Source organism: Amblyomma americanum, chromosome 4 (assembly GCF_052857255.1).
Source record: "Amblyomma americanum isolate KBUSLIRL-KWMA chromosome 4, ASM5285725v1, whole genome shotgun sequence".
NCBI lineage: Eukaryota > Metazoa > Arthropoda > Arachnida > Ixodida > Ixodidae > Amblyomma > Amblyomma americanum.
In genome coordinates, this window is record NC_135500.1 from 202,437,283 (window position 1) to 202,450,866 (window position 13,584).

Here is a 13,584-nt window from a genome sequence, read left to right on the forward strand (position 1 = left end):
GGAATAGACAATCCCACATTTTGTACCAAAATTAGGGTCTGTCGAACTGCCAAGGCTGGTCGCTTGTGTTGGTTGTAAACCGAATACAAATGTCGTCTGCATATGTCGCTAGGAATTGTGGGACGGTTTTAACTCTTGTAACAAAACCCTGCTTTTGATGAGATGTGCGCATTTGACATGCTGACGAGGGAAATCATTGGTTTAGCTTCATTTTATATTGAGGCTCGCAGTTCCCGTAATGTAGTGGGCACGTAGTGCCATCTGGCTATATGCAAATAAACCGTTCCCTATATCTGACGTTACTAATTAATGCATAATTATTTGTAGCTCATGCATTTGCGTTTCTTTGTGACCTCACCATGAAGTTTCAATTCAGCGGGCCAGCATTTCGTCTCCACCGTTCGGATTGATTCAAAGAATGTGCCATTTAATTTAGCGGTCTCCGCCACGCAAGGATGTCAGGTCGCGCTGTGGAATAAGTGCAATAAACCGACAGTTGGGGCTAGTTGGTATAGAATTTTCGTTGTGCATAGCACTGACTTCGCTCGTTTTGCTAAGCGCTCGTTCTGTTAGTCTTCTCTCTGTCCCAGGTTGTTAAGTCAAAGTTAGCGCTTTTTACTGCAAAAAAAAAAAAAACAATGCACACTCACTGTTGTCAATTTCTCATCGCGTCTCTCCGCGAGCGCCACCTTTAAACGCTTCGGGCGCAGGAACGCCACTAATTACCCACGGTATTGTTGATTACAATTTAATGAACTCCTCAGTGTGCGCGCAGACCCTTGCCTTTTTATTCTCGCGCACAAGCAGCACATCGATAACCTTCCCGCGCTCTTATTGTTCTCTTGTTGCCACCCTCTCAATCCGTAGCCCCCTCTCGCCTCAATGGAATGCACCTCGCCGGAGAACTTACGTGATCCTCCAGGTACACATACACATTCGCTTCCCACGGGCCTGCATTGCACGATCAACTAGCGCGACCGGCAATCGCGGCGGTAGAGAGGTCGCCGCCTTTATCGCGCGGCATCTAGACAGCCGGGAGGAGGTTGCAGCGGCAGAGAGATCGTCTGGCCGAGCTCCCGCGAAGAGGCAGCTGAGACAGCTCTGGCGGGAGCATCAGGGTTACAGAGCACTCGCCCCGCGTGATGACAGGCACGGGATCTTCGGCTGCAGCTTGGGTCATCGCTGCACCAAGACTCCCGGCGCGATGATGCGTCAAGCAACCCCAAGTGTCGTCATTACGTCTGATCGGACGACCTCGTCTAACTTTCTCTCTCCACTTGAATCTGTGCTGCTCTCCCAAGCGCGTTGAGCCGCACGGTGAGGAGAGAACGGCGGGAGAGGAGGTGTGATTGCTGCTGGCACGCAGAGAGGCAGAAATAGGAAAGGGCATCACTAGCTGTTACGGAGGGAGTTGCGCGGATAGCGCGGGTGTGTAGTACCCGTTGCACCTCGCACACTCCGAGGCATGTGCACCGGCGACGGACGGAAAGCCATGCGAGCGCTGCTGGTTTCTCTGGCTCTGCTGGCGTGCGCTGTACCGCCGCCGGCCTCGGAGGCGGCCAGCCTGACGGACCGCATCTTCGCCGGCTTCCTGAGCTTCGGCAGGGGATTCTCCAACGTCACCCAGGGCTTCGTGGTGCGAGTGCGCGGGCTGGTCAACCGGCCCGGGTCGTCGTCGTCCGCTTCCCCGGCCGGCAGTGGAGGCAAGGGCGATAGCATCAGGGACATCGACATCTTCGCCAGCGTGTGCAGTTGAGTGCAGCATTGTTTGGCTTTGAACTAGGTACTGTCGTATAAGTACCGTGCGCGACCGATACTGCGCCATTTCCTTTCCCCCAAAACCAATTATTATTATTATTATTAACTAGGTACCTTTGAGAGCGCCGAAGCAGTGCTGTGACGAAAGTGAAACAAGAGCGCGTGGGTTTCTCTCTTTGTATCGTAACAGTTATCACGGCGTAACGATACGTGCTCACAGCTATATATTTAAAGAGGGATGCTGAATGTCATCATAGCAAATTCATCATAGTCATCATAGCACTTACCGCAGTGCTGTAAGTGCGGTCCTATACGGATGCCGGTGCTGTCACAGCATGCGGTGACTGTGAATGCGGACGCAGAAGTCGAAGTGAGATGCAGCATCACAGGCAATTGCACTATACAGACAGCACCGGTTCCTAAAGCATAAGATCTTCGCCACTTGCCTATGTGCACTCACAACATTCTCGTTAAGCGGTAAGCTCAATGGTGTATACCTCACGGTTTAAAAACAGCGCTACCAGGCACGAGACACGGAAGACGAGAGGAGACACTCTGCGCTGATAGATTTTGCCACAGAACGGAGGCCCACGCACAAGAAGTGAACTGTAGAAGAACGGCAGACTGGGCGAGCGCGGTGTGTGTCCTCTAATCTACCGTGCCTCGTCTCTGTTAGCGCTGTTTTGTAGCGATAGCTACATTACGGTAGAATTTCGAGCCTTCAGCCAGCGTGGCGGCTGTGGCTGCGCGGCCACGCTATCACGTGGTTGGTCACGTGTTGCGGAGCAGCTGCCGGCGGCGCGGCGCCGTGGCTGATCACGTGGTTGGTCACGTGACCAAGTTCCAATCGGCCAGCTGTAGCTATCGCGTCACTCCAGGTTTAACCAAAGCTAAACCACCGCCAATTTTTTAAGCCGTGAATAACCGCCAACTCGCCCAGTCTGCCGTTCTTCTGCGGTATGCCTTTTTCACGTCCTACGGGGAAGTAAGGACAGTTTCGGCCTTTGAATCAGAATTAAGTGACCCTTATCATATTTGAACTCACTGCGCACATATTCGGAGTACCTGCGTTCGAGGTGCAAGTGCTCCGTGAAGCACTCTCTTATTGGTACTTGCGCATACTAAAAAGAATCAATGCAAGTCCGAGAAGTTATGTATCCGATGCTCTGCGATATGCATGCACACTCGGGGTCGTAACTAGATGGCATGTAGTTTGCGAAGTAAATCAAGGGCGGCCAGACAGCATAGCCTCTCCACGTGCAGCTCTACTTTCAAATACGACGTTTATTTAAGGACTTGCTGTTTCCGCGGACGAAAACAGAGGTAAATGTGCCACCGCGCAAAAACCTAAGCGTCGTGGGCCGCTGCCTCTCGTGTATATCTGCCGTCGCGTGCTGGCGCGTTTTACGCGAAAGTTCATATTCGCGCATACAAATACGTCACCAACAACACTGCCTGTTCTCTCCGTGGCTATGGTCGCATTTGCTCATACAAGCGCGGCATCCTGATTAGGGTTCTTTATCTTTATCAAGAAATCTTATGAAGATTTATTTGTCCCGATGGCGTTGCTTGTGAGAGAGAGAGGGAAAGAAAGGGCACGGTTGGGCCACCCTGTAGCGTGACAGGACTTTCAATTCTTATTTTTTTTTTACATGGCAAGTATTGCATCAAGACGTGAAAGGAAATAATCACATATAATAATAATAATTGGTTTTTGGGGAAAGGAAATGGCGCAGTATCTGTCTCATATATCGTTGGACACCTGAACCGCGCCGTAAGGGAAGGGATAAAGGAGGGAGTGAAAGAAGAAAGGAAGAAAGAGGTCCCGTAGTGGAGGGCTCCGGAATAATTTCGACCACCTGGGGATCTTTAACGTGCACTGACATCGCACAGTGCACGTTAAAGATCCCCAGGTGGTCGAAATTATTCCGGAGCCCTCCACTACAGCACCATATGCGGGAACAGGTTTGCGGAATGGTGCCCAACACAGAGCGACGATGTCCCAATGCCGACGCAACGTGAAATGCTGTGCAGTGCAACGAGAGACCCGTTCGATGCTGCCAGGTTCCGAGTTCCACTTAGTCGCAATGCAAGAACGAACGGCGGATGATTTATTCCCATACAAAGGCAAGGGGGTTGCCCTAAACCTCTGGCCTGTTATTCTGCACTGAACTAAAGGAAGGTGTGGAAAAATAAAAAAAAAATATCATTACGATTGGCGATGTGCACAGAGTACGGGTGCGCAATTAGGGCTGGAGAAAAGCGATGTGGGATAGAAGCGTAATGCCCGTTACAGTTTTACCTGACGACCACGGCGCACGGATGCTGGAACTGAGCACTCGTGAGGTGACCTTTAGTGAGTTTTTAGGGAGCCTTTAGTGAGCGATAGGGTCATAGGTCATGCAGATGAAAGTGCACCTGTGGGCTAGTGCCTCCCAGTCGAGACGGCAGTGACTCGGCGAGAGAAAAATAATTGGAGGGGACACTTAAGCTTCGCCTTAAGGATATGACGCGATTGTGTTAATGTCTTATTGCCCACATATGCAGGATTTATCATTATCTAGTGCACATTCATAGATCCCTGAGAGTCCTCATACCACTCCTGGCGCAGTGGTGCAGTGGTTAAGCGATGCTCACAGGTTGCTCAGGTTGCTCACAATCCGGAGGGCAGGTTGTGATGACACCACAAGGTCATGTGACCACCTAGGTTGGTTCTACGGGGATTTTTCGCTCATTACGCCGGCGACGTCGGCACAACGGGAGCCTTAACGCTATCGCGTTAAAAGAAAGGCCGACAATGAAGCGACAAGTGAATAGTGGACAGAAAGCCTTATTCGTATTAGCCACCTGGTGGTGGCTCAACTTATAACTTAGCATCTGATAATAACTGGTTAATAACTTCTGGGCACAAAAAAGTCGCCTCGTGGCGCTTTGCTCAAAAGCTGAATAGGTCCCGCCTTCTGTACACGTCAACGCTCTGAATCATCTGAAAACCACAAACCTTCCTCGTTCTCAGCTCCCATTTCTTAAAAAAGAAGAATGTTTTTGCGATCGCTTCATTAGAAGTGACATCATCGCTGGTTTAGTGTAAAGTTATTATAGTGAAGTTGACGACGGGATGCGTGATATGGGAGTATGTTGGAGCACGTTTGATATTTTCGCTTAAAAATTAGTAGGTCTATGCGATTTCGCTTGGCGTACGGAGCATAAAAATTTTGGATCTTTCAGGCCTTAGCGGCTCGAACCGGCGGCTCCTAATCAAGTGCCTTGATGAAAACAACGAAAACCTGGTGAGTGTTTCATGCCAATACATAAAAAAAGTGTCACAAATAAATAGCTGCATTTTTCTTATTTTTATCGCAGTGAAATTAAATCGAATGGAGAGAAAAGTATGTTTTCGAATAGGGCGTAGTGCATATCAGTGAAAAGTAAAAATTTTCTCTCTCGTGCTTACAGCCCAACTACGAGGGGTTTCTTTTTAAAAGGACGTTTTGAGTTGATAATAACACGACATTCCTCAGAGCTCCCTGGCTCCAGTGTAAGAATCGTTTTTCAGTATATCAAGTAGAAGTATTTAAAAAAGCAAAAAGAACAGGAAACCTAAACTGCATGGGTTTAAACCGCTGGTTTCAACCAAACGATGAAGTTAAGTCAGACTGTACTATGACGCCACGAATATTTCGCAAAGCCTATCGTTTGCGCGCTGATAGGCCAATGGCGACTGTAAGAGAGAGCTTGGGTCACTATTTGTCTGAAATAATCAAAAACCAGCTCGAAGTTTTGTCCTTCTGCAAACGCAGAGCGAATATCGATGGTCATGCGTCCAGTGACGTCACACGCGCAAGGTTTCCCGCAGAAAGCTTTCCGACTGAGGCCAAGAAATGGAAAATTTTAAAATTAATTTGCGCGCCAACAAAATACCGCCCTGCTGCGAAAGCATATTCTATATACAAGATTTGAACAAGGGCTTGCCGAAATCAACAACTGCCGCTAATATGTAGGCCCAGCATTGATCTATTTCTGTGGACTCGAGATGCCACTACCATCCATTTGAACAAGCCCTTTTCGTCATATTTTCAAGAGCCCCCACACGTGCAAAGAACCCGTAGGCCTGTGTCATGGGTTTGAAGCGGTCACCAGCGCATGACGATGCATGGCCCCTGTGTGAATCATGGAGAAAAAAAAATACTAATGAGGGGGGGTCGCATATGCGATGACGAGCTTCCGTTCGACAACAGGATGCTTGAGCCCCGTGCAAGGCACGCTTAGCGAAGGAAGCCGAAACGAAGATAAACAGCAGACTTAAATTTGCACGTTTACTGTTCCTTGCTTGCGAGTAACGCTGTCGCGCCTAAGGAATGCATGTATGCCAACCACTGATGCCAAGATGTGAAACAGGTATTAAAAAACGAAGAAAATGCTCCGACGCCCCCCCCCCCCCCTTCTCCCCCAAACGGTGATATTTGCTGCGCCCTTCAGGATAACGTTGGAATGCTTTCGGCAACTGAGCGCAGCACGTGTCAACAGGAAAAGCATATGCGCGAGGTGTGTGCAATTCGTCTAAAAATTCGTGTGTGCGAGAGTGTGCCTCCCGTTCAGTCAACGACGGTGGCTTGTAAAATGTCGGTATGGGGAACCTGCGCTGCCAAGGTGGCACAGCAGTTGTTCCATTCGGTGACTCAAAACTGCTTGTGTCAGCCGCTTGGGCCGCTGCAAACGCGAGAACACATTCTGCGCGATTAGATACGCGCGTTTGGCTGACAGCATTCATTGCCTAGCTTCTCTCGGCGTAGACCAGATAGCTGACGCACGGCACGTGCGCCTTCGACAGAGCGCGGGGGCTCACGCCAATAAGCGCCTGAAGATGGCGCGGAAAAGTACTGAGAGTACTACCCAAAACTGCTTGCTCTTCTCGCTAGGCAGTGTGTTATGGCGCTGCATCGGCACCGCAAACTTCAGCGCAAGTTCCCCATACAGCTCGTACGAAAACAGTGTGAGAGCGGATTGTAACCGCGCTAGCTTTACGCAGCACAGGACAAGTGATAACACGGTAACCCTCCAAAATAAGGGGCGACTGAGAAGAATTAATGTTTACGGCAATGCGCCGCGGCTTGTTCTGACGATGCGCAGCTGAAGCCCGACTGGCAGAACTGCATCGGGTCTGCCAAGATCGAAGTGCTGACTGTGGAGGACCTCTACCACTGGGCGTGTTCTAGGCTGTCCTCGGCGACGGAGGTACGTAGTTCCTCAATCAAATCGTAATTAACATTTTTAACATTGGTGCTTTAACGAGAACAAAGAAACAAACAAACAAATAGATGAAGGGACGGAGCTCGTGCCGATGTCATATATTAAAGAAAGGGCATGTTCGAAATGCTTCAGCTGAAAATCCGACTTCGAATTCAGAACTTTTGTTAGGTAAGTTAGAAATTAGTTTGGCCGGCGTCTGCGTGCGGCCAGTCAGGATAGCCAATGAGACGTCCGCTGGGACGATTGACTAACCGTGGTCCAGCCATATAACACGCACGAAAACTAATATCGAGTGTGGCTCATGTTTCCGCAATGCTGGCGTTAGACAGCGGACTAGCCATGCCAATCTCGTTGTTTTCAAACGAAACGGGCAGCTTCGTGTTGTCCGCACGCTTTCAGATTCGACGTCTGCTTTTCTGTACACGACACTTGTGCGCGCTCATCCCTTCGGCCAGGACGCAGGCGAGCCGCGTGCGGGAAACGGCGTGCCCAGCCAACCCGAGCAAATAGACATTTCGTCGCGGAACAAACGTGAGCACGGAGAGAGAGAGAGAGAGAGAGAAAAGAATGAGGAAAGGGCGCGAATCGCCCAACGCCGCCGCCGCTGAGGGTCGTGTTTTCCGCGAGGGGCGGCACGCAAACACAGCGGCGGTTTCTTTGGCGAGTGAGATCACCGGTGACAACAGTCCTTCTTCTTCCGCTATATACAAAGAGGTATGGTGCGTTGCCTCTCAAGGTCCTTGGTGGTCATGAGACAGCGACGACGCCTGCCGTATAATAGGCGGCGTGCGCGGGTTCCGTATGTAGGACTGTCGCTTCGGCCCCTAATTGCCGCCGGGGTCGGACGCCGCGCAGCGCTAGTGATGATCGTTACTGGGCGTGGACGGGAGGATGGGGCGCATGGTGCGGTTCTTCTTGGCGTCGGCGCCGCAATAAGGCACGATGCTCCTGTTCTTTCTTTCTTTCTTTCTTTCTTTCTTTCTTTCTTTCTTTCTTTCTTTCTTTCTTTCTTTCTTTCTTTCTTTCTTTGTTTCCTTCTTTCCTTCTTTCCTTCTTTCCTTCCTTCTTCCTTTCTTTCTTCCTTTCTTTCCTTCTTTCTTTCTTTCCTTCTTTCCTTCCTTCTTTCTTTCCTTCTTTCTTTCTTTCCTCCTTTCCTTCCTTCTTTCTTTCTTTCCTTCTTTCCTTCCTTCTTTCCTTCTTTCCTTCCTTCTTCCTTTCTTTCTTTCTTTCTTTCCTTCTTTCCTTCTTTCTTTCTTTCCTTCTTTCCTTCCTTCTTTCCTTCTTTCTTTCCTTCTTCCTTCTTTCTTTCCTTCTTTCTTCCTTTCTTCCTTTCTTTCTTTCTTTCTTTTTTTCTTTCTTTTGTTGCGCAATGGTCGAGAGCTGCGACAGCTGTCCAATGCACTGTGCTATGTTGCCGCATGATACAAGGTCATGATCGCTGTGCAGCACCCGCTTTTCGATATGGGCTGAATGAACTCTCACATGCGTGAGCGCGTCTAAAACCCCGCAAAATTTAGCAAAACCTAAAAACGGCTTGTGGGTGACGCAAACGGTTGGACCATTAAAGTGGTTTTCAGCAGCGTGAAAACTTAATCAAAACAGCTGTTTGAGATTAACAGAGTGAGCGCAGGCAAGTACAAAAGGAAGACACATAAGGACGGGCGCTGTCTGTTTCCCCCTGTCAGCACTAGCCGCTGTAGTGCTCGTGGCCGGACACTGGCACGTATGACATTTTTTTTTTCTTGTTCGCTACAGCGGTCGTCTTTGGGTGTCTAAACTTTGTACCTGTCTAAGTTTGCATTTTTATCTTGAGTAGTATACCAACTTGCCCAAGCTTATCTCGCCGAATTCGCCCAAGCAACTCACTCAACGTCCGGTTTAATTTCTGTCCGTTGGTTGAACATGCGCGCGGTTCTGACGCGAGGCTTGACATATCAGTTCTGGCACTTGTGTTGGCTCAGTTAACTCCCAGACGTATGAGAAGAGACCGGTCGGGAGCGTGGTATCGCTTTTGAGATAGCTGCTTCTGCGAATCGCGCGCCGTTGGCTGAAGTGAGAGCGGACATATTTCAGCGGAATTCTGCGGGTTCCGCATCTTTGCATTGACACCGGAAACCAGAGCTGGCGTAATCGCAGCCGAAGCTGCACTCACTCGCAAGGCTTAAATGTTATTAGGCGCACGCGGTCAAAGAATTACGCGAATGTGCCAAAATGTAGAGATGTCTCAAGCCACCGAATACGGTGGTTTAAACCACTGCAGTACTTGTCCTGCTTATTCTTTCCTGTGTGCTTGCATGGTTGCATGCATGGCTGCGATATGCATTCTACCAGCCTCCGCCTGCTAGCGCTAGCCACTGTAGTGTTTGTGGACGGACACTGGCCAGAGTAATTAACCTCATTAGTGCGAAAACACTATCCCGATGGGTAAACCCCGAGCAAGATCTTGCGATGTTTGTATACTAGCGGTGTTTGTGGGTTTAATAATAAATAATAATTGGTTTTTGGGGAAAGGAAATGGCGCAGTATCTGTCTCATATATCGTTGGACACCTGAACCGCGCCGTAAGGGAAGGGATAAAGGAGGGAGTGAAAGCAGAAAGCAAGGAAGAGGTGCCGTAGTGGCGGTCTCCGGAATAATTTCGACCACCTGGGAATCTTTAACGGGCACTGACATCGCACAGCACACGGGTGCCTTGTGAATAAATAAATAAAATAAATATCCGCGACTGGGATTCGAGCACGCGGCGGCGCGAACAGATCAGCTTCGCTGGCCACTGCACGAGAGCATCTACGCTCTCGCCACAGCCGATCGATCACGTGCACGCCTCTTGTTGTTGTTGTTGTTTCAAATACGATGGCACATACCCACGGTGGGGGATTGGCCAGGGTTTGGTGCAGATCCAAACAGGAAAAATCTCATCCAGGTTTATCTCAAGCGGCTCATAAATTGAGAGGACTCTGAGAGAAAAAGAACATCACGAATTTTGAGACAGCTTGGGGATAGGAGAATACGAGGCACAAGCGCACATGCGTACACATCACATCATCATGAACTTGATTGCGCTCACAGCAGGACAAAGGCCTCTCCCAATGCTCTCCAATTCACTCTATTCTTTGCCAGCTGCGGCCACTCTATCCCCGAAAAGTTCTTAATCTCATCCGCCCACCTAACTTTCTGCCGCCCCCTGCTGCGCTTCCCTTCCCTATTTCCTATCCTCTTAACCGATAGGGAAATCCGATTCTAGTACTCCCTGTTAATAAAGCGTGAAAAAAAAGAAATCTGTACCAGCTATCGATGTCAACATCAGGATGTTTACTTTAAGAATACCCATGCCATGATGACTCGATTTTATTTGATTTAACCATGGATATAGATTGTGGTTAGACAAAAAAAAGAGCTTTATTCCTGGTGCTGACACCCTACTTAACCGTTTATTTATCTCTGTAGCAATACGGGCTCACTCACCACTGGAAAGATGAGTTATGCTTATTTTGCGTTACTTAGCAGGACACTAAGCTTTTTGCAAGCAAACCGAACAGTATATACACCATTACGCCTCATCAAAAATGTAATAAGAGACGGGTTAGAAATAAACTTGAATTAAGATATATGACGCAGTTGATATGGCTTTTTATACCGCACACGTGTTTAAGTCTTATCACGAATATTTTTGGCGCTTATCCAGATTCCATGACTTCTTTTCCAATGTCTTTTTGGTCATATCTGCAGCTGCAAGAATTCCGGAACACGTCCCAGTGCTTGTTGGATGGGATTAAGAAATCTGACATCGCAGCAGGCATCAGAGTGAGTATACTTAATGTGTTCTAATCGCAAAAGGAAAGGCATATTCTTCCTTAATATTTCAATATTTTTGTATATATGTTGATTTTTCGCCACCTACAAGTAAGCGCTTCAGACATCTGTTTTCCATCATGTCCTTGTTCGAAAATTTCTAGATAACTTAATTGCAGCTCCACAACTCCGGCAGCTATTCACCATTAGCGAATAATGCGGTAAAAACATTCCTAGGCAGATATATTGAAAATCAATGAACAGTTTTGGCTGATATAATTTTCTTGACTGCCATCTGAGGAGTATTATGCGATAATCGAAAACAGCAAAAGAGATGCAGCGACAAACCAAGAGACAATTTTTGTTGGTGTCTAGCATAAAACAAGTGATCGAACTAACGAAATTTCTCTCTCATATTTCGAGCACTCAGAGCTCGAAATATGACAGAGGGGGTGTCGCGAACAGAAAATATTCTGTAAATTTGTATTCCTGATTACGAATCCATATTCAGGATAAGAGGCTTGTATAGTCTGAGGCACCATGAAGTAGCATGACGGATTTTTTTAAAAGCCGCAGGCTCGCGTTAACTGCCCGCAATGAACTCGTCAGCGGGAAGCCGACCATATCGGTCCTTAAAAGAAGTAACTGCTCACTCTGCGATAATGCCAGGTACTATTCCTCCATTCGGAGGTTATAAACGTTAACATTTTAAATACAACTGTATTTAACGCAACTTCCGGGTACAGTCTGCAGGCTATACACGTTTAGAATTTAAAACTTTGTGCGTGCGAATTGTACACGGACGCGGACTATAGAGTAATGCTGCTCTAAAAGTAACCAAGTATAACACGCTATGTACGTCATTCTCACTATTATGAAAATTTTTGCGCTCATACTTGTGCTGTGCTTCCATTGGAACAGCGTTGCTTATTGACATCAGCCGCTATCTCGATTTCGAATGATATAGCTCAGGCGTTAGCCCCCTACAATGAAAATGAAATGCCATGCATGGCGGATAATCGGGGCCTGGCTTCCATAACGCATGCGCGTAGTAGTTCAAATAAAACCGTGCAGCGGCAAAGCAGTTTATTGTAGACGGGCAAATAAGGGTGTTGGATTCACTGCGAACGACAAATGATGATGGAACTGTCATTATGGAGCATTCATGATGGAGCAGTTTTTTTTACGTGTGCTAACAAAACATTTAATGTAATGAACACGTGCACATACCTTTTTATGCGTCGATTGTACACACTGCCCCTGCGAACTAAGCACCGGGTGGAAAAAATGTTACATTTTTTTGCAACTAGAATTGAACAGAAATTAGATTTTTTTTATATCCGGATAAACTAAGCTGTATGCTAATTTGGTTGGGCCATGTTGAAGTTACCCTAAAGTTCAACCTAATTACTTTGCTCTTTATTGCAGGAATGCAAAGGCAGTTCGAGGCCGTTTTAGCTCACCGAGAGGAGCCACAGCAGAGATGCGCTCACCAAGAGTGGGCCTTTTTTAAACTCTGCACCGTACTCTGGAACTCACCTTTGCGTCAAGAATTAGGAATCAGCGATAGCGAAAACAATGAAAAGTAAATTAAAACAGTTGAAATGTTCGTATGTTTCGACGTGTATGCTTATTTCGTATACTTTCGTGCGTGTTGTAGCTGCCATCGGCAGGGGCTATATTTTGTTAGAGAAATCTATAGCGAATATGGAATTAACGCTGACGCGGCAAAATAACATTCTAGGCGCTAGTTGGCTCGAGTTGTTTAGAAAAACGGTGCAGATATAGGACTCAAGGTAAGTTGTGTCGTTTCCTTTTACGCTTTTCTAAGCGCTATTTTTATGGACATGCCGACACGGCAGGATGATGTCGTCGCTGCTGGTTTTACTATTAAGAAAGCAAGTCAGCTTGTTTGAATTAAATGACACCAGTTAAAGAGTATTAAGGTTAACGGAATTAGATGTAATCACGCCCCTTTCAGTCTAACTGCACCGTGAGTAGTGCTGTGTTCGTACTGTACATTAATAATTGAATTGGGCCATATGCCGTATCTTCGTATACACGATGTGGAATTTTTCCTTCACAGATTGTTGCGCTTTGTTCTCGCTATTACAGATGTGGAGTCTCTATTCCCTGAATTGTGGCAGGTAGATACGCATTCTTAGAATGAAGTGGACAGTCTAACAATATAGTAATGAGACTAGTGCGCAACTTTCAACGTCAATCTTATTGATAAAGTTGAAAAATGCGCCCTTGTACCGTCGTTTCTGTCCATTTCTGCATCTGTACTCGTCTATTAAGCAGCGCACACTTATTGCAAAGATCGTGAGCCGACTAGCCCGTGAAAAGGTCTTATTTAAACAAAGGCGTATATTACCTAGTCTACGGAGCACTCAGAGGCGAACAGTCATAACTTCACGTAGTGATCACGTTCTAACGTCAGTGAAGACTGCGGAAACACATCTCTTTAAACCTGTTTCATGCTCAACATCAAAAGCACTGGACTTCCTGGAGTCTGCTTGAACAAATTGGCTTTTGTCCTTGCCGCACCGGGCTTGGCGCAACGCGTCATTTGATTAATTGATCAAAATCAGCATTTAGTGAGTGGAAGAAAATAAAAACACTCCGCATGTGCAGGCTCTAATTTCGGCCCCATAGATGAAAGTCATTGCTTCGCTGCGGATTCGTAGCCGTGTGCCGTCTACGTCATTCCTTTCGTTGGTGTCTTCTTGGGCTAACCTTCAGCCGAGCATACATACGCCTGTCAGATTTGACCAGGAGCGT

General features: G+C 47.4%; 1 protein-coding gene across 1 annotated transcript; it reads left to right on the forward strand.

Annotated features, from left to right (window-relative positions):
* Window positions 1–1,384: 1,384 nt before the first annotated feature.
* Window positions 1,385–12,409, forward strand: LOC144129090 (uncharacterized). Its single transcript, XM_077662997.1, has 5 exons — window positions 1,385–1,751; window positions 4,987–5,048; window positions 6,889–6,993; window positions 10,738–10,812; window positions 12,229–12,409. The coding sequence occupies exons 1-5, from the start codon at window positions 1,466–1,468 to the stop codon at window positions 12,256–12,258; spliced, it is 558 nt and encodes a 185-aa protein (XP_077519123.1). The 5' UTR covers window positions 1,385–1,465; the 3' UTR covers window positions 12,259–12,409.
* The last annotated feature ends 1,175 nt before the right edge of the window (window positions 12,410–13,584 follow it).

Coding starts and splice junctions, on each gene's coding strand:
- LOC144129090 (XM_077662997.1), top strand. CDS start 1,466: ATGTGCACCGGCGACGGACGGAAAGCCATGCGAGCGCTGCTGGTTTCT. Junction 5,049..6,888: donor ATGAAAACAACGAAAACCTG/GTGAGTGTTTCA, acceptor GACGATGCGCAG/CTGAAGCCCGACTGGCAGAA. Junction 10,813..12,228: donor ACATCGCAGCAGGCATCAGA/GTGAGTATACTT, acceptor TCTTTATTGCAG/GAATGCAAAGGCAGTTCGAG.